Source organism: Calonectris borealis, chromosome 2 (genome assembly GCF_964195595.1).
Source record: "Calonectris borealis chromosome 2, bCalBor7.hap1.2, whole genome shotgun sequence".
Taxonomy (NCBI): Eukaryota; Metazoa; Chordata; class Aves; order Procellariiformes; family Procellariidae; genus Calonectris; species Calonectris borealis.
Window position 1 is genome coordinate 123,107,844 of NC_134313.1, and position 23,993 is coordinate 123,131,836.

General features: G+C 38.8%; 1 protein-coding gene and 1 long non-coding RNA gene across 8 annotated transcripts in view; one reads left to right on the forward strand and one right to left on the reverse strand.

Annotated features, from left to right (window-relative positions):
• The window catches only part of DNAJC13 (DnaJ heat shock protein family (Hsp40) member C13), a 55,910-nt gene extending 36,278 nt beyond the window's left edge, over positions 1-19,632 (reverse strand). For 4 of the 6 annotated variants that reach the window (XR_012672598.1, XR_012672597.1, XM_075143273.1 and 1 more), the window contains exons 1-16: positions 19,402-19,510; positions 16,492-16,581; positions 12,561-12,641; positions 8,101-8,176; positions 7,442-7,591; positions 7,046-7,087; positions 5,729-5,929; positions 4,423-4,629; positions 4,246-4,341; positions 4,000-4,091; positions 3,028-3,194; positions 2,858-2,937; positions 2,536-2,705; positions 1,577-1,676; positions 1,212-1,319; positions 503-658 (exon numbers count right to left, since the gene is read on the reverse strand). Coding sequence is in view for 4 of the 6 variants with exons in the window: in XM_075143273.1 (XP_074999374.1) it covers positions 503-658; positions 1,212-1,319; positions 1,577-1,676; positions 2,536-2,705; positions 2,858-2,937; positions 3,028-3,194; positions 4,000-4,091; positions 4,246-4,341; positions 4,423-4,629; positions 5,729-5,929; positions 7,046-7,087; positions 7,442-7,591; positions 8,101-8,176; positions 12,561-12,641; positions 16,492-16,493 (1,728 nt within the window). In the remaining 2 variants the exon portion in view is untranslated. Of the gene's footprint in view, positions 1-502; positions 659-1,211; positions 1,320-1,576; positions 1,677-2,535; positions 2,706-2,857; positions 2,938-3,027; positions 3,195-3,999; positions 4,092-4,245; positions 4,342-4,422; positions 4,630-5,728; positions 5,930-7,045; positions 7,088-7,441; positions 7,592-8,100; positions 8,177-12,560; positions 12,642-16,491; positions 16,582-19,401 lie in introns of all 6 variants that reach the window. The other 2 variants (XM_075143271.1, XM_075143270.1) reach the window with 2 other exon arrangements.
• Positions 19,633-19,720: 88 nt separating this feature from the next.
• On the forward strand, positions 19,721-23,309 carry LOC142079303 (uncharacterized). Of its 2 annotated transcripts, none has more exons than XR_012672599.1 (3): positions 19,721-19,794; positions 22,935-23,030; positions 23,126-23,309. It is a non-coding gene; the product is annotated as an uncharacterized LOC142079303 (long non-coding RNA). The 2 variants fall into 2 exon arrangements; XR_012672600.1 differs by lacking the exon at positions 19,721-19,794 and adding an exon at positions 20,703-20,783.
• The last annotated feature ends 684 nt before the right edge of the window (positions 23,310-23,993 follow it).

The following is a 23,993-nucleotide window of genomic DNA, read 5'->3' on the forward strand; positions in this document are numbered from 1 at the left end:
TGCTGGGGAAACTGTCTGACACAAGCTGACGCTAACCAAGAAGCAGCAGAGCACACTGTTTTTACAGAAAGAAAGCATTGACATTTTAGCAAAAATCCTAGAATTTTACAGATTTACTACTGAAGAGGACGTTACTCTTGTTTTGTAACTCTTAACTCTCATTTGCTAAGAGAGAAATGAAAGGTGGCAGATTCTCCAAAGAGAGGAAGATCTGTGCATCTGCTGAATCTAGCTTAATGCTTAACTGGTATTTTAAAGCATTTCTAGAAACAAGTCTTAGGCAGTCTATTCTACAATGATTAGGCATATCATTCATCATAGAATAACCACCTCAATCTGGTATCTGAAGGTAAAGCAACAGGTCACTACAAAAACTCAAAGTAGAAAAGGTTTAGGCACATTAACCAGCTGAACAGTAGACAAATTTGTCTTTCAGGAGAACAAGAAAAAGTTCGTGTTCACTGACTGCCTCTGATAATAGTAAAAAAAAATGAAATCTTACCTGAAAGAGCTTGAATAGTGTTCTTCCATTAGACGCCACCATTTCCAACAACATGTCAAACTGCTGCCCCTCAGTAGTCTCACTATATGGAGCACATAGGGCAAATGTCAGGAAGTCCAGAAGAGAACTAATTACTAGGGCACCTGTCCCATGATCCTGAAATTAGGAAGACAGGTATGTAATTCAGATACAGTGTTTCTCCCCTGCCTGAGAGTATTCATGCAAGTTTTACGATGCTGAAGATGCTCCTCCCTGTCATACCATGAAATAGTCTGCAAACAAAAATTACAAGTTTAAAATTTGCCGTTATTCTGAGTACGGCAATACTCTGGTAAAGTATTGGCTCCTAGAGCATATCGGAGACTCATGACCTCGTATACTGGTGTGCTCCAAATTACTTTTTCTAGTTTTAATCCCGTAAGTACCTGTTTACACTATCCTTTTAGTTAAAAGGAACACCCAGTTTCCATATTAAACACGCAAACATTTGTTGCATGCCACAAGTTCTGCAGTATAGACGGCTACAGTCTAACCTATCAAGATCCAAACCTATTTAGAACAAGCTTCAGTGCCAGACATAGCTGTATTTTCTGCACTTCAATTGCAGGTACAAATACATTCAAAGATATATCCAAGCATGACAGAAGTGTTTTCATAACAATTAGGAACAGCACTTAAAGAAGCTATCTGTTTTCAAAATTTGACTTACCACATGGGAATTGAATTTCTCTAGTAGATTTTCTAGAAACTTCTTCGAAGAAAGAAGGGAAGCTTTGTTCAACTGTTCCTGCCTCAAGTCATAGTCATCATGCATGGGCTATAGAAAAAAAACGTATTCACTATGCAGTCACATTTCAACCCTCATTTCTTAACAGCTGTAATCCAAAAGCCACACTCTGAACCTATAAAAAGCACATGTACTTCAAGTTCAAGTTCAGCAGGAAATCATTGTACCACAAGTTATTTCATGTTTGAGCACATGCAAGTTGTGCAGGGCAGTCCCTATTTCTACATCTTTCAGTAGACTGAAGTTCACACATTCCAAAGGTAAAGAATCTGCAATTTAATACTTACACACATAAGAGCACAAAGCATGTCAATAGAGGCATGGGTTACTCCATCATTGTTCCTTTTGAGGGCTTTCACAACCTTCACTCCTAATCGTTCTCGAAATCTTTTGAAAGGAAAACAAAACCACCAAGATCAGAGAGGAAACAGAAATCTTAGTTTTAAGATAGAAGTCCAATCAGGGACCAAAAGTGGCCTGATCCCATTGCATTTGGCAAGCCAGTACCTTGATGTTTACATAAATTTGAGATTCCTTAGTAGGAAAATATTAATATTGACTTCACTGTTAACAATATGCCAAGAGCACGTTCACCAAAAGAAAGACATATTTCCATAGTGACAGGACAGTGATAGTACAGGACACTATTCACAGAGAAATAGAACTTTATAAAGGTCTCGGACTAAGTGCGTATGTTACTCTTCACATCATTCAGTCGCCCCGTTGTCCACAGTCAGAAATATTCCAAAGAACTTTTCATTTTCAGAAGAACATCAGGCAGTTTTTCTGCTTCCTTATGTTATCCAATTAAGACACAAACTCCAAGCAGCCTGTACTTACTGTACGAGTACAACTCAACTTCCTAACATCAAGTTCTATCTTGTGTTGAACCGAAGATACCAACGGCATCAACATACTTTAAGAATGAAGAACTGCCTACTTCAAGGACAGATGAAGGAGTGCATTTTAGAAGTTTTTCCACTAGGGAAAACGTTAAACCATATTTGACTCAAGGCAGAGAGTATTTAGCAAAGGAAGAATCAGTTTTACATACTAATGATCATTTGGGATCCTCAATTTACATTAAAGCCTGATGATAGCCTCATACTACTGGAAGCAGTCGTGTACAGAGTCTTCCAGTCTTTTTCAGAAGTGAGGCTTAATTCCAATTCTCAGTTTTAAAGATAAGACATCATCAAATGCTCAAGAACTGTTTTCACCCAGCTTGAAGAGACTTCTCACTTACTTTGGAAGCTGAGTAAAGGCAAGAAAGCCCGCTTTTGAAGCCACTAGTCGTCTTACTGCTTGGAATTGGCTTTCAAGCTCTGCATTAGATGCTGCAATATCTCCCTCTTGCGAGAGCAATGCTGTTATGGCATTATTAATTAGTTTCTCCTTGTTTTCTGAAAACAGACCCTGGTTAAGAAATAACAATTATTAATATCTTTATGCATTAACAACATCTTTATGCATTAACAACATCTTTATGCATTAACAACATCTTTATGCATTAACAACATCTTTATGCATTAACATCTTAAGAGGATGGGTAGAGGATTTATTCTTACATCTTGTGTAACTGCATGTAGTACCCCACTGTAGGAGATGTTAGCATTGAACCTGAACACAGCATCTGCAAAGTTACCATCTGGAAGAAGAAGAACAAAAGTCAGTACCTGACTAAATATCTGGATGCTTTAAAGAGCACTATAAAACCATGTAATAAGCATTAGCTTACTTGGAGGAGCAGCCAAAAACCTCAGATGAAGGCTCTCTACTTCTTCATCTACAGGCATACTGAGTAATCCCCAACGCTGGCCTTTGTGTGTGGAGGTCATTTTCACACAGACATCTCTATTACCAGAAGCTCTCACTCCATCCAACAAGCTAGCCAGGAGAGAATCTCTGGGTTGGGAGAAAGATATACGAATACAATTTAAATCAGAAAAGTGATGCCAAAGAACCAAGTTACAAGAAAAACAGGCAAAAAAAAAAAAAAATCAAGCACAGAATGAAAGGCAGCAATACTTGGAATCTCTTACTAACTGGTGCTAACAGTACACCTCTGGGAAAAGTCACTAACTTTCAAGTGTTCCTTTATTCACTGTAAGAACAGAGCTGTCTTACACCCAGTATAGCCAGCTGCAGCCTTTCACTAAAAGGATCAACTCTAGATTATCTGTTAATGAGTTACACATTGCAAGCCAATTCATCCCTGTGCTTTCTGCAAACCTCACTTAGCAGGATTAGACTGCATTACAACTGCAAGTGCACTCACAGACTACTCTGTTGGTTGTTTTAAATAGAATCAACTAAGACCATTTCAAGCAGACAGCTCAAAGGGTTTACAGCTTTCACATTTCCATATCACTTAAATTGTGCTTTCTTTCCTGCTCTCAGATATACTACTTAACCAGGTACAACATACACAGAACAACATTCCTTGTGAGAAACAGGCTGTATCTAACTGTCCAACACCTTTACATGTTCATGAAAAAACTTCTGGACAGATTTGATTGAAGTTGGGATGAAAGTAAAGGGGAGAGATTTAGATTGTGGAACAAATCTTGATTTGTAAGTGGCAGACCACTAGAATAGCAAGGCTTCGAGTTAACACCTCCAAGGGCCAGGGTTTATGGAAGCCAAGAAACTAGAAGCACTACAATGGCAACTTCCATTTGAATTTATAACCCACAGGAGCTCCAGTTACCTTTCTGTTGAAGAGTATTTCCGAATTTGTCCTTTGATAAATTCAATGGTAAAAAGCTGGGGGTTTTCACAGTCACATACTATTGCAAACACCTAAAAGTAAGAGATAGGAATCACATTCATGAAGCAGTGTTATTCACCTACTCTACAAATTGAGGCCATCTTATGTATACTATCAAATTCCTACCATTATCATCTTTTAGAGCTTTTATTTGAAGAAGTGGTACTGAGAAAGGTTGCCTCTTACCTCGCCTAAAGGTTTCAAAGTTGCAATGTTATAGGTAGCTGGATCCCGCTCAACTAAGCAAGCTTCTGTAAGAGCTAGTACTCTCTTCACAGGTTCCTTAAAAAGAAAAAGGCATGTTAGGAAAAAGAATTCTTAGCACTTAAGAGGAACCAAGTTAGTTCAGTTTGATACCCTTACCAAGTGTCTAGGTGTTATTTTTTGAACAACAAACTCTGCTAAAGATGTTACAGATTCATCGTTGCTGTATTTTCCAAAGCGAAGATTCAAGTATTGCTCAAATTCTAGGGATTCTTTCCTTATCCGCAGAGAGATACCTATGAAGTTGCCAGCATGCTCTATTGCACTTTTGATAATTTCCTCCCTCTGCTCAGATGCAAACAGGTGCTGCAAGTTTTGACAAAGGAAAAAAAAAAACACAGGTGAAAAATACGGCATAGCTCAAGAAATCACAGTTCCATAAATAATCCTCCACTATATACCTAACAGTAGAGAATCTTCCCAGCAGCTAGGCTTGCCTTTGCTAAGTGCACAGTATAAAGAGAAGAGGTATTTATTACAAAAGAGAGCCACTATTAAGTTTACATTTCCCTTTCAAAGAAAAAAAAAATTCTATAGCAGCTATTCCTAAAGAATACCCTGCTACACACTTGCATGCCATTAAAGTAAAGGTCTGCGTGACCTGCCTGTCCACCCTTGACAACAGATCCTGGAAGGAGTGAGGAGCCAGAGAACCACAGTGGTAGCCCCAGCTGCTATCTGTAAGGGCTGCTATCCAGCCTTGCTAGGCAAGGTTAGGGCAGCTCTAGAGGATCAATTATATATTGGTAGTTTTATGCCAGAGAAAAGCATGCTGCAGTACAAAAGACGTGGAAACCCTGATCTAGAGAGCAGAGTCCTTGTTAGTAGTGACTCAGATAGCTATATTTACATTAGTAACCATGAATTAATTCCTAAAGATCCATTTCAGCTGCTTGCAGTATAGTACACAGAAACCCTTTTAAAGATTTTGAAACCAACATTACACTGCAGTATTTCCCAAGGAAAGCTGCTGAATATCAGATCACAGGCCTAAGAAGGAAGGAAGCATCACCACTGATCGATCTATTTCTGAATAGAATCCCTCCATCAGTTACGTACATTAGTAATACTGCCTGTCACTTTTGTAATTTTGAGAAGTGTCAGGAAACTCCACGTCCACATTGCATTCATATTCACTATCCAAATATAAAAAACTGGATATTTTATGCTCTGTAGTTTTTAAACATGCAATAAGCAAAAAAACCCCACACATTGCTCTCAAATGTTTTAAGTAATTTCCTGCAGAAAAGAGGTTTTAAAACCTGTCCACAAGCCTTGAGGCTCCACAGCTGGGTCCCAAAGATGCACATACTTCTGTGCTCAAATTATGTTGAAGCTTCATTATTAAATATGCACCTATAAACATCCTAAGCACCATACCAAGATGTTTTGTTTTAGTACTCACCAATCTACTAAATCCTCCATAGAGGATACAGAAGCCTCCCTCATAGCCAGCAACATCAACAAAGCCTTCAATGTTTCTGTAGTCATAGGAGCACAGGACTTTATTTGTTGCAGGATCAATTTGGTCAATACCTCCAGGAGTCACCTCCAGAATCACAGGTTTCCTCATATCACTCCAGTGATGTTTATAGCAGTTATACCTCTGCAGAGAGAGCTACTTTTAGACATCTACACACACACCTTTACTACACAGCAATAGTTCTTTTCCAGTCTAGTAAGCAGCGTGGGTGTAAAGTTCTAAAAATTGTATCATTCCCCTCAATGCTCTTATCTATGTTAAGAACACTACGAATCAAATGAAAGTAGCTGTCTACTGACAAGGAAGTCACAGCTTAAACAATGCATTTTGAAGAGAGAACAGCAAACCCAAAACAGCCACCTCAAAAGGGAGTAAGTTTCTCTTGCTGCAGAAGGTGGCCTACTCACAGGCTATGTGCACTGTGGTTAGAAAAGGAAATAGCTATTGTACCAGATGCTGTTATTCAGCTAATCACGACTAAATTAAGGTAAACTTATCACTACAGTGCAAGTTTTTCATCTCCTGCAGTCATATTCCATTACAAATACAGACTTACTGAAATCAGCAAAAGTTAGAGGTCTGTTCTAAACTATAGTAAGACAAAGGGGACCCCCATATTCCAGCAGTGTTACTATGCTCATCACTGAAGACTTATTCTATGCAATGCTTTAAGTGCTTTATTCTGTGACCAGAAGACATAAAACCAAATAAAAGTCCAGCTCTGTATATTGTCTTGTTTATTACTATATTAGCAAGATTCATTAAAGACAATCTTGTCTTTAATCTGACCTACAGAAATCCTCCTAGGAAACAATATTCCCAGATCAAGTGTTCAGGATGTTATGCAGAAAACTATTCAGAGTTAGAAAGTAAAATGCTGGAAATAGTAAACATTGAATCATGAATCAAAGCTTATGTTTTTCTTCTTCCTTCTCTCCAAATAAGAACTCCATGTGGCAAAGCCCTTTATTTCAACAGTAACAGCATCTTTAAGTGTACTACCATAAGGCTCAGGCCAAGTGAAGAGAGTTCAAATATTCTACTGTTGAAAAGGTTCCCATTGCTTTTGAACAAACTCTGAATTTTCTCTTCTCAAAGCAAGACTTCAGATCCAAATTTACAAAAGCTATTCTAGGTAGTGCATATAGCACAAGCATAACATACATGAACACAGTAGAAGTTTAAGTCTTTAGATCATTTCATTAAACCACACATGATCCAGACAAGCCAGACACTTACCCGTCCTGTGATTTTTCCTTCTGAGAAGTCTGTCCTGAATCTCTGTTTTTAAAAAAGTTAACCATGAATGAATGCAAATATGATAGCCAACTCATCCAGCAAGTCTATGTTTAAGTTGACCCTGTTGTACGGGACTTGAACTAAGCCTCTTTGAAGACTCACCATTCCACTGCGGTTTAATATACTCAGTATGTGTAGCTTTACTTGCTGTTTAAGAATCATGCACTACTTGCTGCAACTGACACTAGATCAAGTACATTAATAGAACAGCTCAAAATACAACTTGCTTTCCTACTTTTTATGTAAGGAAAGAAAGCATAGTAAGCTACCAGAAATGGTAATGATAACCAAGTACTTACTGCCTGCTTGAAGGAAAAAAAAAAAAAAATCTCTTACCAGTGCCTCTGTAAGGAGTTCTGTTCTGTGCTCTGTGGAAAACTTAAGAGTTTCGGACTTTTTTCCACTCCCTTTGCGAAAAGTGAGACTAAATTCTGTTCCTTGTCCTTTTCCAACAGGAGAGATACTACAGATATCTCCATAAGGCCACTAGACAATTGAAAATAATTAGGTTATACTATTAGTAATTTTAAAGCTACATCTCCTCCACTCAAAACCCAATAGTACCTATAATAACTAAACGAGTTGCTGTAATGAGACAATAGCTAGCATGCTACACGACAGCTTTAGCTTGAGCTTCCTATTTGATACTCTGCAAAGTAAGCAAGTGTCCTGACTCCCTTCAGGGACATAGCCTTACAGTAATCAAACTTATACCAGTTCATTCAGAACAGCACACCCAAAAGCTAACTACTACTTATTGGCCAATAAAGACAAATTGCCTAAAAGTACAAAAACTACTGGATATTTGTAGAGTTAGTGAAGGCAACACCAGTCTTCTGTTGTGTGTGCTTTTGTAGCAGCTGCCATCCCTTCGGTTTTGCCAAGACCTTGCCAGACTAGACAGTCTCTGAAGACTGAACGCCGCTATTCACTCTGGATGATGAACATAAGTCAGAAATCAACTCAAAATAGCCCTGTTCAAAAATGATAGTTACCTGATTTGTAACTTCTAATGTGTTGGGATTATATGTGGTGATGGCATGGGTTCCAACTGAAAAGACTCGCTTATATCTAGAATACAGAAGAGTGTTAGTTTTCCAGAAGTCATAGAAAAAACCTGTTGAACAGCAAAAATTATGTTAAGAAGCTATGTACAAGTCAGTGTTAGGAAACGGATATGGAATTTTCTTAGTTAAGTTATTAGTTTGCAGTTATAATATGTTAAGCTCCTCTGTTCTATATATCCATAAAGGGGGCATACAAGTTAAATACTACTAAATATGTTTCTTTATGCATATCTTTTCTACATTATTGGCTAAGTCAGGAGCAAAGACTCTTGGAACTTGCACTGGAAGGTACTACCAGACCAGAATAAATTCTAAAAAGACTACACAGATAGGAGAAAAGATATTCCTGCAATACTCTAAGCTTCAGACAGATGCTTATCTCAGACAACAGTTGTAAGATGAAATAATCCAATTTACGCACCTGGTCACAACACTGGAACAAGTCAAAGTGTGACTATGGCCAAGCCTAATTTTCTTCACCTTGAGGAAAAGACTAAGACTACTAAATGCAGAAAGACTCAGATCACTGAAGCTATAGTTCAATACGCAGCTAGTTGTTCTACATTGATATCACAGATATGTTAACTGCCATAGTGCTTAAAGAACAGACGTAGCAAGGTAGCTGGTTGCATTTCAGGCGTATCAGAAACAAGCAGCAGTGAGCTAAAGCTAAGAAATTTAGATGCATCAAGTGCGAAACGGAAGCGTGGTTTCATTTCCTAGACAATCTTCGCAGCATACCCTGAACCAACTCTTTATATAGAGACAATTTACATATTTCTGAATCAGAAAGTTTTGCAACATAACTAACCAGAGTTTGAAACAGTAGGTTATTACTAATCCCTTACTACTTGTACAAACTTCTTATTCTAGGGTACTTTTAACTGGAAGCAGTCCTGCCCAGAAAGGGCCAAACCTGAACCAGAGCCAGTTCTACCAACTATTCTCTAACCAAAGAAACAGGATCTGAACATGGATGCCTTTCCTGAAATTGAACCAAATAAAAACACTTTGTTTAATTGTCCATATTAAAACTGATTCAGTGTAGCAATTTAAGTTTCAGTTCTGGGTAAACTGTGGGTTTGCTAGGGAAACAGCAGGATAGGATCAATCAGATAGCTGACTAACTGATCTGGATCCATGCCATACTAGACACTGCATCAAGAAGCAGGTCATTTCTTCCCTCTTTCTCTGCAGTCTCTTGTGTTGCAGTCCCTTCTTCTCTCTCACTTGCCAGGTCTGCAGCACAAGCCATCATTTCTGTATAAGGTCAAACTTTGCATAGGCTTCAGATAACATGAGGGAGCAGCTCTGACTGTATCTGACCCATCCTCCCTTCTCTCATAATAGCAAGGCCAAGAGTATCTGTCTGACACAGTCAATCTCACAAACTTCATTCCCTACCATTTTCCATTATTATTCAAACCGGTGCAAGTTCAAGCCATTACTGGCCCAGAGGAGTTTATCTAGGAATTAAAGCAAGTGCTTACTTTCTTCAAAGCTTAGAAAAATCTGTAATATTGAAGTGACCTGCCACCTTAAAGATGTTTAATCTATTTGAAAAGCCTATTTGTTTTTCCACATAGTTGAATTTTCCTTATTTAAGATACAGCTCAGAAGTCGTAGTAATGAAACAGAACATTTGAAGTTACTCTAGCTACTAATAATTTCACTCTATTCAGATGCTCCAGTTCTTAGATTGTAAGAAAATCCTTTGAACAAACCAACTGTGCAACTAGAGGAGAGGGAACAATTTAGGTAGGTATTCTGTCTTTTATATGATTTACAAATAAGGCTTTTTTATGCTGTTCTAAAGAACTTAAACTTATCACAAGTAATAAAGCATTTTATTACTCGTTTAAGGTTTTGTTTACCCACTTAACATAAAGAGCTGCACAGTGCTTTGTGGCAGAATAAGGATCTGCAATGATCACACATAATTGAAGACCAGCTTCCAAAGATTATAGCCCCTTCCTTTTCTCCCCTCACACTCAAGCCAGCATTTCAAGATCTAGGAAGCATATTTATTATCCAGCATTCTTAACATGTGATGTGACAAGGAACACAAGACAGAACAGCAGATTTGCCAAGTTACCATTTCCTTCATCTTCTCTCCCTAGGCAAATTCAGAAGACCCAAGTCTTGTTGCACAGAGCAGACTCAGAAGTCAGTTCTTACACGCGGCCTAAACATACTCTTGTCCAGAACTTCACCTTTAAATACGTAGAAAGGTATTTATACCTCCAGGCCTTGAAGACTTCACCATTAATTATCTCTCAAACTACTCTGCAGTACAGTCTAATGCCAGGCTGTTTTGAGAAGAAGAATTTGAAGCAAATGTCCTCTTCCCAGTAAAAAGGCTATTGCCTATTCACCAGTTTCTTCGAAGCACAGTAGAAGTCAGAAGTTATACTTTTTTTAAATCAGGACAAACCTGGTAGACAAATTTTATACCACCACACTCAAGAGAAAGACAGTGTTCATTAATTTTACAGAACTACAGATCGACACTGGAGCATCATCATCTGTACTACTAGAAAATACTTTAACTGCCATGCACACAGCCCATATTCAGCAAAATGACAAATCATATGAATAGTCAAAGTGATTCAGGCTCATTTAGCACTACACTACCTTTTTTTTTTATGTTACCTATAGATTATACTGAGAATGTATAACTATGAACTGAGTGGACTTAAATATTCAAATGTAAGTTTACTGAAAGCCATATAAGCTTCTGCTGTAACACAACAAAAGGCAACTACTCACTAAATACTCCTTTCCCTTCATCATATGAAAAGTAAAGTGCCATTGAGTTTTTAAACTAAGCCTCTGTTTTAGACTTTAGACTTAGTTTGAAGTTCTGTAAGACTCCATAGTTTATCAGAACGCTACTGTCAAAGTTCAAGATCATACTACTCTAACTTCAACAGCTTGCATCATGTAGAAACAGGCTCTTCAATGGAAGGCATTGGGCAAGAGAAGCAATCCGAGTTCTATGCTTTTTATTTTCACCAAGTGGCTCAAATCATATGCACACTAAATTTGCACATATGCCACAGAAACTTCAGAGGAAGAGACCAGATATTTTCTGTCAGGTGACAGAAAGATTAAGAGGGACAAACTGTTCTAACGTTCTACCCCAACATAGTATCTTAGTATTACTAAAGGAAACAGTTTATTCATCCATGTCCACACAAATCCAAACACGTGGATCTTAACTCAGGTAAGACTCAATTTACACAAGTATTGGCTAGAATTCTAATGAAGTAAAACTAAATTTTAAACTATATTTCAAGTCAATCAAGAATCTGTCTTGGTAGAGGAAAGATTTTGCCCTCAGACAGCTGCTGCTCAATCTACTCTGGACTCTGAACTACCCAGGGCTTTAATTTTTGCTGACAAAAAGGCAGGGAGCTCTTTGATTAGACACTGAAACAATCTCATGTTCTTCAAAGCACAATTGAGAAAGACCTGTGGCTGCCATGCCTTGCAACCCCATCCTCCTTTCCTTCTCAGCATTCCCAATCTTTGATAGGAAGAATTCATGAAGTATCTATCAGCAGACAGCCAAAAAAAAAAAGCCAATTTCAACTTACTGGTCAAACAGATTCAGACATCACTTCTCAGTATAATCATTAGAATAAAGCAGTGGTCATGCTCCTGAGGTGCAGATAACATACCCTCTTTGTTCTACTGATGTTTAGGTAGCAAGGAAAAATCCCAGTTCCACAGCACTACTATGCATGTGAGAAGGACCAATGGGCAAGGATACTAAAGAAAGTCCTATGAAGCTTTAAAAAGTATTCAAACACAGTATAACAGATACCAGTTATGATAGTTTAACAGATAGTTTTATTAGAAGTTCCCTAGCTTTTGCAGACAGAAGCATCCCTGAAAATTCATTTTTAGATCCAAGACCCCCATTAGCGATGGAGTTTATTTCTAGTAACAGAAGTCTTCAAATAATCTCAGTTAGTAGTTTAACAGATAATCTATTACACAACGTGTTAAGTATGTGTGGACTGGTGACCCTCTTCTATTAAAGTACATAAGACATTACTCCTCCAAGAACCTGTTGTAAGAAGCATTTCCACTTTAAAATTAGTGCTTTATATAGTAAGTTCAAGAGACTTAGAAGCTGAGTAAATCAGGTGGTCCATTTCAGAGCTACACTGAAGTGTGGGAACACGTGCAGAGGAAGGCTAAAATGCAATGTTTAAAATCCAAATTGATTCTAGTGAAGACATATTCAGTTCAGAGACTGAGCAGCAGGAGCCTTTAGTTCAATTTTCATCCATCAATACAGAAACTATGCAGTTAAATCCAATAATGGAGAAATGTCACACAAAACATTAAAAAGAAACCCCAAACTTTAAACTACTTACTTTCCCCTCCATGAATGTTTTGTTGTGTAGAAACAAGCAAGATCTCTGTTTTCTCTAATTATATTCATTCTGTGCCAAGACCTGAAAACAAAAGAGACATCCTGTTAGTACTCATGACTTTCATTTAAAACCAAAGTTCGCTAATCATCAATACGCTTCAAGACAAAAAGACTTTGTTTTTAAACACTCAAGTCACTGCTTTGTCAATTCCTCACAAAAAATATTAGGAATACTTATGTTTATCAAACAATGCATGGACTAAGTTGCACATGGTGTTGAATATGAATTATTAGTTTCCCCACTGATTTTGTTATACTAGTTACTCTTTAACAGTACCAGGTTACTGTAATTTATGCTCCACTATTTGCCATATTATTGCAATCACACTACTTCTGCTGCACCTTTGCACATTCAGATTCAAGTGTATTTTATGTCATCTCCAGAAAACTGTGTAATATCAAAATGATTTGGGCACTCTGCGTCCATAACTCCAGCTAAGTCAGATTCCCATTGTGATTTTTAAATAAACAGCAAGGAGAAATCTTGAGAGGAGAGGTAGAAAAGCTTATTTTCCAGCCTGAAACAGAATTTGAAGTTGAGAAACTTACTTATTAGCCAAGCATGGTGATTAAAGAGCTGACTAAGTAGCATTTCTGTGCTGTAAAAGTTTAAGCAATCCCACCACTAACATCCTGACATGCTTATTTCACACATGAATACCTATTCCCTAAACACGTGGAGGAATTTAGTGAAACTTGCCCACAACTGCTTGACTGGATCATTGCTTTAGGAGCTTCTAAGTTCTAAGGAATGCTTCTGAACACTAAACACTATCTTCCATGATTAAAACGGATGCATGTTGAATACTTGGAAAATTACCTTCCCTTTTTCTTCACTTTGCTGTTATTACATATACAGGGCACTTAAGTGGACATACCATGATTAAGTTGCAAGAGTGAAGTTGTCACTCTCAGTTTACTGCTACAGCACTAGTTTTATTTTCGAATGTGTCAAAACAGGCTTCCCTGCTCTTCATTACAGACTGGTACTCTCTCAGGTTCACACCATTAATGTGGTGGCATCCCCAAAACATCACACACTTAAGAAGCTAGTCTGCAAGAATTCATATTCATAGCTTGCTTGAAGCAATGCTGAAGTAATCTAATCCCAGTCAGTACCCCACTAAAAGTTAGACTACAACCCCAGTTATCTCTCTACATTCAGCTAAATCTACTTGATTTGGTAAAGGAAGATTTCTCATTTTGAGATGAATCACCTGTGACATTAGCTCATTGCTAATTTCTACCCTCTACAACTTCAGGCTATTTTCTTTCTGAGCAAAGACTGTAACAGTTATATAGTCATGAACATGAAGAATGGATAGCCTGACTGAAATGAACTTGAGAATTCCTTCCCTCAGGTGAAGAGCCAGCACAATCATCACTACCTACTGAAGAGAACTTGTGGTACTGCCCCTGGAAAAAGACAAAAGCAGTATTTATGTACTTCAGTGACTCAATGTTTGAGTCAAGCTTTCAGAGTTAATACTGCATTGACTTGTGGCAAGTTAAATTCTTTAAATCCTGTTTTTGGAAGCAAAGTTTCACGAGGGGTAAGATATTCAACAGCATTATTCCTGAAGTTCTCCATTTTGCCCAGTTTAAGAACTATGTTGTATTATTATTGCCGTGGATAAGCATCTCTATTTGTCCAAATTACACAGATCTTACTTAATGCTAACACACTTTAGATCTGATAATTCTGTGTTTTAAAGTTATCTTCCAGAACAAAGTGCCAGATACTCAATCTTCATACCTCCCTTTTTAAGCCATTTTCTTGACATTGACTAATGTATTAGTAAAAATGAAAGGCTTATAACAAGACTCACTCCACTAAATATGGGATTATAAGATCCATTTATCTGTAATTCTAGTTTCACAAACACCAGACTCCTCTGACCAGGTCTATTAAGTCTCTATTAAGATCCAAACACCACCTGCTCTAGAGTATTTAAGGCAAGATTCTCACACTTGCCCACATCTAGTCTTAATAATACAGAACTGAGAAATACTCATTTATGAACTACCAGCAGCTTCCATTAATTTTAACATCAGCAACTAACTAGATTCAGGATACTGATACATGAGGTATTGTACATGCAGTGAAAGTGACAAATTCACTAGACTGCTTTTTTGTTTAGATTAAACTATTAAAATCATTAAGCTTTGATGCTTTACTCACTGTGCTTTTGGACAGTGATTGTAACTCTCTCTCCCACAGAGAAGACTAGCACAGAGGTACTATATGCCAAAATCTAGTAACAATTAATTCTTGTACACATTTTCCTGCAGTTTAACAGAGAACAAGGCTAACAATAGCCTAGTGTTCTGAGCTGCTATGTTGGAGTCCAGCAATCATTTTTCAGTTGTCTTCGGTTCCACAGTAAAAGCAAGATGAAAAAATAGTTCATGCCAAAGACAAAGACATTTTAGAAGAAACAGAAGAGTTATCTTCCTTCACTCATTCTTGTAGAACCAGCATGGCATCATTCTTACTATACTATCTACAATGTGACACATCGTAATTTTAGTACCTGAGATAGTATAACCATTGACTTTGCAGAGCACATCAGGTTTTGTTATTAATTATGTTTAGCCATATTGCCAGTATAAGCTATAGCGGCCTGCTTAGTCATATCATATTTATTTCGCAAAACAAGAGAACACTCTTATTCTATTGTCACTTTTACCTCTTCCTCCTGTATTCAAGATACCTTTAAAAAGTTGACTGACTTGACACAAAAATAGAGTTAAATTTTTATTTCACTCATAAAAGCACCCAGGACAATAAGGCCCCAATTTTAATGATCATCTTTGTGTCCTGGGATACCTGATTATAGAAAATCACAACTTCAAAGGTTATTTTGAAAATATTGTGGCACAACTATTGGATATCCCATACTCATGGTTCTCAAAGGTTTAATACTAGAGAAACACCTAGTTCAGTTGTTCTATTTCTACTGGAGCAGAGGCAACAAGTACTTTGAAAGTAGCAGTTTATAAACATGTTTCATCTGGTTGAGAGAGAGAGCATGCTGAATGCAAAGTATAGTCAAATAATCTGAGGTTCCTGCAGGCAAAACATTGTCCATTGCAACTTCTTTCGGGAGCCTCACTAAAGCACTCCCCCAATAGCTGGATACTTTAATTAGCTTTTTCACAAGACAGAAGTTCAACAATACTTTCCTATTTGGTTCTTGTAGTACTGTAAGTAGCAGTGAAACAGCTTTTGGGGGAAGAGTTGAAACCACATTTTTGTGTACTGCATGTACCCCTAAAATTAAAGGGCCTGAACTGCTGCCAGGACTTCCCCCCGCTTCAGAGTTTGAGCTACATGAATAGGTATATTACACAAGCTCTGTTCAATTGGCATACACTTTCCACTTTTCCAGGATTTCACATTCTGTAGACACAATTACCATCTGGAAAAACAGAATCTATTTCAGGAAACAGAGACAATTCAGTCTCAAACTAACACTTGAAGTGTTAAGAAACAAAGCTGTGACCTTGCAAGCATCAAAGCAATAGGCATAGCTGTAATTACACATAAGTATCCCTCAGTTTAAATATCAGAACATTTAAATGTTTAAAGTCAGAAGTTTGGACATGGGTTCAAAGTTTAGTACAGAATTCAGATTGACTTTTTTCCTGATCATATTATTCCTCTACTATTACAAAGCTTCCATATCGTTAAGTGAAGGTTTAACCTATGCTAAGGTAGCACTTCAGAGCCCCACCAGGGTTATTATTCTATTCCACTATGGGGAGGAGGAAGAGAAATGCTGATAAGAAACTGAGAATTCTTTTAAAAATTTATTCCAGCAAGGCTAAAATTCCTGGAAAGTCTATACTACACAGGGACAGATACTCACATCAAGCTCAAGTGTGACTTTCCTGAGAGAGAGAAGACATACCAAGAGGATAAAAACAGAGACCGATTGGAAAGAAATGAGAGCAAGGCACTGAAAAAAACAAAGGTTCTGTTAATCTGTGGTTCTATATACATTTTTAGCTTAAAAGTCTGGAGCCTGATTTCCAGCCATCTACTTATCTGTACCTTTAAAGGCATTATTTAAATAAATGAGTTTTTCTGCACTGAAATGTTTTAGCTGTCTAGGTTTCATCTGCCTCTTTCACTGCTGTGTGCGCTAACTGGCAGAGTTTTGCCTTCAGACAGTTTGTTGTTTGTTTGTTGGGGTTTTTTTTTGGTTTGTTTTTTTTTTTTTAAAAACACACACTAAACTTTTTCCTCTTCCCTAAACAGTACTCTGCTCTTAAAGTACTACAGCCTAATTAGCTGTGGCAACTGAGATTTCTTAATCTGTTGTGCAGGAACTCACAGCCCTTTTTGTAAGAAGAGAGAGATGAGACCCACCAGATCCTTAAAAGAGGATTAGTGCAGCCTGCCTCAGTGACAGCAGCATCGCCACCTTCGGTAGTCCAGGATGCAAACAGGCTGAGAATTTCAACCTTACTACTACCAGAAATGATGGTGGCTACATTAGTGCCCATCATCCAGCCGACTGCTCCCATTCCCTCACTGAGGGTCAGGGCTGAGGATAACCAGAATCTTCCACACTTGTTTTTTTCTTTTCCATCTACATTAGCATTCTGCTGTATCAATGAACCAATCTGATTCACCAGCTAGACAGGTAAGTATCAGAACAAAAGGGTTTACTCACCAATGGGGGGAGGGGGAGAAAAAAAAAAGCGCTCCTTTCAGTCATAGTTTAGCCATCTTGTCATATTTCTTCAGAATATTGTTCTGTTTTAAGTTTTATTAGTGAGGTAGGATAATCATTAAGGTTTTTTTTGGCATGAGAATAGGTTTTTGGAAGCAAATTGAAAGGTTAAATAGTTGAAGGTTAACACTTCAAGATAGGGTTGAATGCCTGCTGAAGAATTATTTTATTAAGTCAGTAAGCTTCAAACACAAGTTAAAAGAAAAGTCACCTGCTCAGTCTGAAATACAGATCTGGCCCTTAAGACCAATCCCCAGCATACCACTTAAAATCTGGAAACACACAGTGATTCAGTCCCTCAGGACAAATACATGTTTGGAAACTATGAAAAATACCACATGACACCCAGAGGAGCAAGCAATACATATGAAATAAATCTTTATATAAATTTATTCCAGCAAGACTAAAATACAAGGTGAAGTTCCTGGAAAGTCTATATTACACAGGGACAGATACTCAGCTTTGAGTCTCCAAACACTTAGAAATTTGTTGCAAGAGGGAAAAATTGTCAGTAATAATGGAAAGGAGTCAGTAATTTCTGGTTAAATGTTCTGGCACTTGGCTGCCTATAGCAGGCAGGAAGCAGGAATTAGACCAAGATCCATATCTATAAACTGAAGCAGGCTAGAGCCAAACATAGGTTTTACATCTATAATACTGGTCCTGTTATTTTGAACTAAGCTGTGGCAGACTGTTTGAACAGCATCTTCCTAACTCAATTCAAAAATGAAACTTGAATCACTAGCAGTCCCTTCGACATGCAAGTAGCCTATGTAGACAATCTTCTAATTATCAAGAAGAAAACACTTTTACTTCAAAGAACTTAAGCTCTAAAACAAGGAATATTTTCTGAAATACAGTATTATTTAATCAGTGCTAAGTAACAGGAAACAAAGCAGCCATCTACTGAACTTCATCTTCTCAGACTCACTGCCATAGATCTTATTTGTGAAAGAGCACAAGACAAAAAGGCAAAATACATTTCAAATTACATTAATTTCAAAAGCAGCCACGGAGCAGAGAATAAGTGCATTAATAGGAAGACTCCAAATAAACTTATATGCCTATGTTTCCCCCCAAGCAGCAGGCTCAAACATTCCCTTGGCTTGAGAGCATTAAACTGAAGCACTAAGACAACATTTTTACAGTCCAGAGCTTGGTCCTCAGTAGAGACACAGCTATTGAGCTGTGCAAGCTCTACACCACCTGACGGGAAAATCTATCCCAAAGACTGGGATCACTGTAGACAGAAAACCACTTAGTTGTTTTGACTTTCAGAAAACAAAAAGCAAGTGAAGAGCATCCATGGGAGAAATAAAAAAACTCTTGGAAAAATAAGCACATTAAGGGTAGATTTTCTGAAAGATATATTTAGTTCTGCTCATGCTCTTCAGGCATACTATTACCACTCAAAAAGAAATAAACTCTCATCTCTGTGAGAGCAAGTCTCCTCCTCATCTCTTCGAATTCTCATAAATTATTTCCCAAAGCATCTCATGATGGGTGTATTTTGATCTGAGGCCAGCAGGAGAAAAATAACGTATCTTTTCTTAATGGACACACTAGTACTCATCCAGGAAAGACGACAGATTCTGCCCCGCGGCTACAAAAGCTGCATCAGGTGCAGAGCACCTTCAGTGAAGTACCAGGCAGGCTGAGGCTAGAGATAAAGCCCTCTCCTCTGCTGGGAGATACAGGAAGAGAAGGGTTTGAGAGTGGCTTGTAATAAAACAGGTACCACACCTGGGGATCAGGGCCGCACGGGCCGGGTGCTCACCGCCCCAGGCCACGGGCGCCCTCCGATGCCCGTCTCTCACCCCTCCACGGCTGGGGCAAGGAGGGGGGGGCTTCGCCGGCGGAAGCATCTGCCCCCAGGCGGCAGAGAGAGCTGCCTCCAGCCCTGCCCCCGCTCCTTCACAGCTCCAACGGCCGGGCGCGCCCCCCACCCACACGGCCTCGAGCCTAACGGCCCCGCCCGGGGCTCTGGAAGGAGGCGGGGGCCGCCGCCGCCTCCTCATCTCCCCCGCCGCTAGGATTTACCTGGCCGGGGAGCCCGCGCTGCCCGCACCTGCCCCCACCAGCACTGCGCTTCCCGCCGCTGCCGGCGACAAGGGCAAAGGGCCACTGAGCGGAGCCCTCGCCCCCTCACCCTCCACCTGGCCAGGCGGCAGCCGCTACACCTCTCCAACTCCCTCAGAGTCTGGCGCTGGAGGCCGCCATCTTAGCTCCAGCAGCAAGACCGCCCTCTCGACGCAGTCGCCGTCAAGCCCGGGGCCGTCACGGGACGCGGTCAGCTGATATACTCCCTCCCTCCCTCCCGCGGCCGCGCTGGCCTGGCCCGGCCCGCGGAGCCGCCTCGCCCTCCTTCCTCCCGCCCCTTGCCCCCTCGGCTGCCCTGCCCTGCCGGGAACCGGAGGAGGGGGGGTGGAGGGGGTAAGGGTGGCTCCGTGCGCATGCGCAAAGCCGCTGGGGTGCAAAGTCTCCCACCTCCCTTCGCCGTCACCTCAGGCCTTGGGAGGGAGGAGGGGTGGGCGGGCTCGGGCGCGGCGGGAGGTGGAGGTGGAGGTGGAGGTGGAGGTGGAGGTGGAGGTGGTGGTGGTGGGGATGAGGGGAGAGGGTGGGGCTGTGGCGGCAGCGAGGATGCGTGAAGCGGGCGGAGGGGGTTGCCCAGGGACGTGAGTGGCTCTGCTCGTCTTTTTGCTCTCTGTTGTATTTTAACAGTTTGGTCTGTTGGTCTAGACTAGATCAACTAGTTTGGGGCTAGCTGGTAGTTTTTTAAGTGCCCAGCTCCTGGAGTCTTGGGATTGTGTAGCTTTGGGGGTATGGACAGCTGCAGCGCTGCCAGTTTTCCGTTCCTCCGGCACCCCACTGCTGCGTTTTTGAGGCCTGGTACTGGTTTCATGCTCATCACAGAAGTATGTAGCAAACGAGAGAGGTGCTTTAATTACATACAAAATGTTACTAACCTGTAGTCTGCTTTTGGAGAATATGTCATCAAGCCACGAAAAAATCAAAAAACAAAGTACCCTTTTTAGTTATGCGTATTATTTATGTGATTGTACAAATAATGTTAAATCCCATATTAATGTAGCTGAACCACTGATTTATGTGGTTGGCTAACCACCCTTGAAAGTTGTTACGGCACTCTTAAGCTCTCCGTCAACTTCCCATATTCTGTACCGGACATAAGATTTCCCAAAGATGTTGTAAACTACAGCAGCATTATAACAGCTTGCCATGATCGCCTTAAAATACCTAAAGATTGACGTAAATATTTTGAAATATGACTCACATTAGAACGTGAGCTTACCATGCCTTTCCTTTAAAATAGTGTTAAAGTCTGCAAATGAAGAGAAAATTGAGGAACAAATTATAACAGGCACTAATTATCTTGGAGAAAAGTAAGATTAAAATCACAGGAGGTATATTGCTATTTTTTAATTTCCTTTTCACTGTCATATAAACTACCCTTCATATCTTATATTTTATGTAAGATATTTAAATACTAATAAGTCATTCTTCTGATAACTCTAGTCCTCTGAATCTGGGGCACAGTGGTAAAATAGCGCTAATGGGAAAATAACATTACTCTGGGGAAGCTGATAAATTACTTTTGGTCACAGAACTTTGAGGGAGAAAAAAAGATCTAATGTTTTATTAACATACTAGGAACTGCAGAAATCTAATTTCAGAGGGAGGTGATATGATTCAGGAGAGTTTCTTTGGCTGAGTGCATGGAAGGGTTTTTGGAGGGGCTTAGAGGGATTTTTTTCTGTTTTGTTGATTAGTTGGCTTGGAGGATTTTTTTGTTCAGGGGAGTTATATTTTGTCTTAGCCCTTTTTTTGTGTTGTTAATATAAGTAGGTAAAACACAGCAAGTAAAGTAACAGCTTGCTATATGTTTATTCCTTGAGACCAAAGAATGACATTTGCATAATGAAATTGGTATAACAAACTAGGAATCAATATTTTTATAGCCAGATTTTAATCAGACAACATAGATTATATTTCAGCATATTTATTCAGCTCAAGCTAGTATTTCAGTAATAAACCATGTTTACCTGTCTATTTTACTTTATACACTACCTCTATTTTTGGACATGCTTGCATGTAAGTAGTGATGTTAACTTTGATTATAATGCAGAAGAATGGTAAAAGGAAAGGAGGATACAGATTAAAAGTGAGATAATATGAGAGAAAGTGGAATAATCATTTTGAAATTATTCAGAGAAAAAGCAAACAAGAAAGGTATGTTTAGCAGTTCAGGCAGGAAGTTATGGAAACGATATTGTGCAACATAAAATATCTTTCAGCAATTAAAGTAGATCAGGATTTCATAACTGTTTAATCGTAACGCATGTGTGAAATTATAATGGTGTGCAGACAACAGCATTCTAGTTTGTGATTTTTTCTTGTGAAATGATACTACTGGATATTTTTAGAGATAGGGCCTTGTTTTTCTGTTTACCTAAAGGTTTGTGGAAAGCCTAGAATACAAAAATTGTGTTTTTAACATCATCTTCCAATTTTAAAGTTTACAATTTTATTTTAAAAAGCTATTAAAAAGAAAGCAGACAAAATCCTCACTCCATTAACGTCAATGGCAGTTTTATTATTAGCTGTGACACGGGTAGTGTCTCACCCTTAGTTTTTCCAGTCACTTACAGAGTCAGGAGCCATATTAGAGACATTCTCATTGTTAAAAGAAGAATAACAAAGCATGGTTTTGATGCCTTCCTGAAAGATAAAATGTTAAGTTGCTTCAGTCCACTTTGGAGAAGCGAACCCATCTTCATCACTTCTAGATCTTTAATCTGAAGAAGTACTGCAAATGTCAATCTGACCTTGTCAGTTTAAATACTGTCATTTCCAAAAGAGTTCAGGCCACCTCCAATCTAGAGAGCATGGTCTCTCCTTAGCATCCAATTATTGAAATCTGCAAGGAATGAAGAGTTCCCGTCCACTACTAAATAATTAACACTCCACTGGACTATTTCTGTGATCAGCACCTAATCTGAAAGACTGTGGTTTAGGATGGGTGCATTCTTCAAGCACACCACAGAACAGGTACAGTAGAGAGACAATGCTAGGATTCTCTGCAGCAACAGTAAATACAATGATTGTAATACAACCTATAATAGCAAAGCTCCTATTATTTTTAAAACAAATATATTGTGGTTTATAGCAATAAGAAAGAACAAGTTTCTACCCAGCCTGCATGCAGCGAGCAAAGGATAGATTAACTCCCTTTCCTGGTACTGTCTCTAATGATGGGGCAGAATTTTGTGTCAGCTTTCTGGAGAAAGGAGAGATTCCTCCACCCTTCCTTGTCTTACAAGAAAACAAGTTCCTAATAGAATTGGGAATAGTTACTTCACCTTCTTACTCACAACATATTTACAGCGTAGGAGAGTGCAGGACCATCCACTCTGAGACCGACTACTGTTTTTCTGCCGTAAAGTGATGGGGATCTATCCAGTTGTCTTAAAGATTGTATCTAAGTGGTACACCACAGCTTAGTATAAATTTAGGATAATTAAGAGGGGAATATGCTTAATAATTGTATTTTTTAGGTCATCAGATAACAGTAACAGTAATGCTTTGATGCCTAGTTGTAGGACTTGACTGATAGAGGATAACAGAAAGATTTTCAAAGTGACAAGGGGAAGGTAAGTATACAAGTCCCTCCCGAAACCAAGAAAGTAAGATGCCTTTGAAAACCTCTCTCATGAGTCTTGTCACTTTTACTCCTAATTTGTTGCAGATGCCAAAATACAGGTTACACAGAGGGCCTTCTGGAAGTCAGACCCACATTACTGCATCAGTCTTTGTTCTACTCTTTGTTATCCTGAAGATGCACTAAGACTATGCTGACAATTTGCCAGCAGTTCAAAGCTCACATCAAATTTTTGTGTATCTTGACATATTTTGTCTAAAAATAAATGCAGATAATATTGATAATTTATTTTCTCTGTGAGATTAATTAAAAGGTAATTTCTGGATGCTCCCTATTAATAATTCTATATTTCCTGATAGACTCATTAAATGATAACTTGTTTGTTATCTCAGCTAATAGCTTAATAATAACCGCAGCCTAAGCTAATTAGCTTTATGATATTGTTACTGAATTTTGTTGAATTATTAATAAGGAGCATCTTCAATACAGTGATTCATGCTAAACTGTGTTCATATTCATACCATTCCTTTTGGTTACAATAAGCCCTTCTCTTGTTTAGATAATCCTTTCATTTTGGCATCGACATACGTGCAGTAAATACTGCCATATTAACTTTTGATCTCTTCATCCACCTAAAGCCCTATATAACTTGGTCTTTTTGATATGTCTTTTGAAGATAATCTGCAGATTATCTTTTAACTCTTTTACCTTCCAATAGATAGGTTTCAATATTAGTTGCAATCCAGTCTTAGTAGTTTATGTGGGTACATCTGGCGTAAGTACAGTGAATGTAATAGATTTACTCAATATCTCAGATGTCATTCATAGTACAATGAGTGTTTTCATGGCAATGGACAATGACATAACAATTATTAACAGAATTACATTGTTTAAAAATGTGTGGTTATATTTTTTCAAATGAAAAAGTAAAGGACAAATACATTTTTTATTGCAT